At 70.4% G+C, this 257-nt stretch overlaps 1 protein-coding gene across 1 annotated transcript in view; it reads left to right on the forward strand.

Annotated features, from left to right (window-relative positions):
* Window positions 1-139: 139 nt before the first annotated feature.
* Window positions 140-257, forward strand: part of STX5 (syntaxin 5) — a 2,767-nt gene continuing 2,649 nt past the window's right edge. Inside the window, exon 1 of the mRNA XM_010571182.1 lies at window positions 140-178. Within this exon, the coding sequence (XP_010569484.1) occupies window positions 140-178 (39 nt within the window). The remainder of the gene's footprint in view (window positions 179-257) is intronic.

Below are 257 nucleotides of genomic sequence, written 5' to 3' on the forward strand. Positions count from 1 at the left end.
CCGCCCCAACGGGGGGGGGGGGGAGGGGGTGTGTCTCGACCTGGGGAGGTGGGCTGTGAGGTCATCTGATGGCGTCACGGTGAGGTCACTGGACGGGGAGGGGGCTGGGTAGAGGGGGGAGGTCCTGTTGCTAAGGGTGATGGCGGTTGCCAAGGGCGTGGCCTGGTTGCTAGGGGGGGTAGCGGTTGCTAGGGGAGGGGCTGCTTGCTGGGGAGGCTGGCCTCGTTGCCAGGGGCGGGGCCTGTCGCTAAGGGCGG

This window comes from Haliaeetus leucocephalus, unplaced genomic scaffold (assembly GCF_000737465.1).
Source record: "Haliaeetus leucocephalus isolate CR32 unplaced genomic scaffold, Haliaeetus_leucocephalus-4.0 Scaffold309, whole genome shotgun sequence".
Taxonomy (NCBI): domain Eukaryota; kingdom Metazoa; phylum Chordata; class Aves; order Accipitriformes; family Accipitridae; genus Haliaeetus; species Haliaeetus leucocephalus.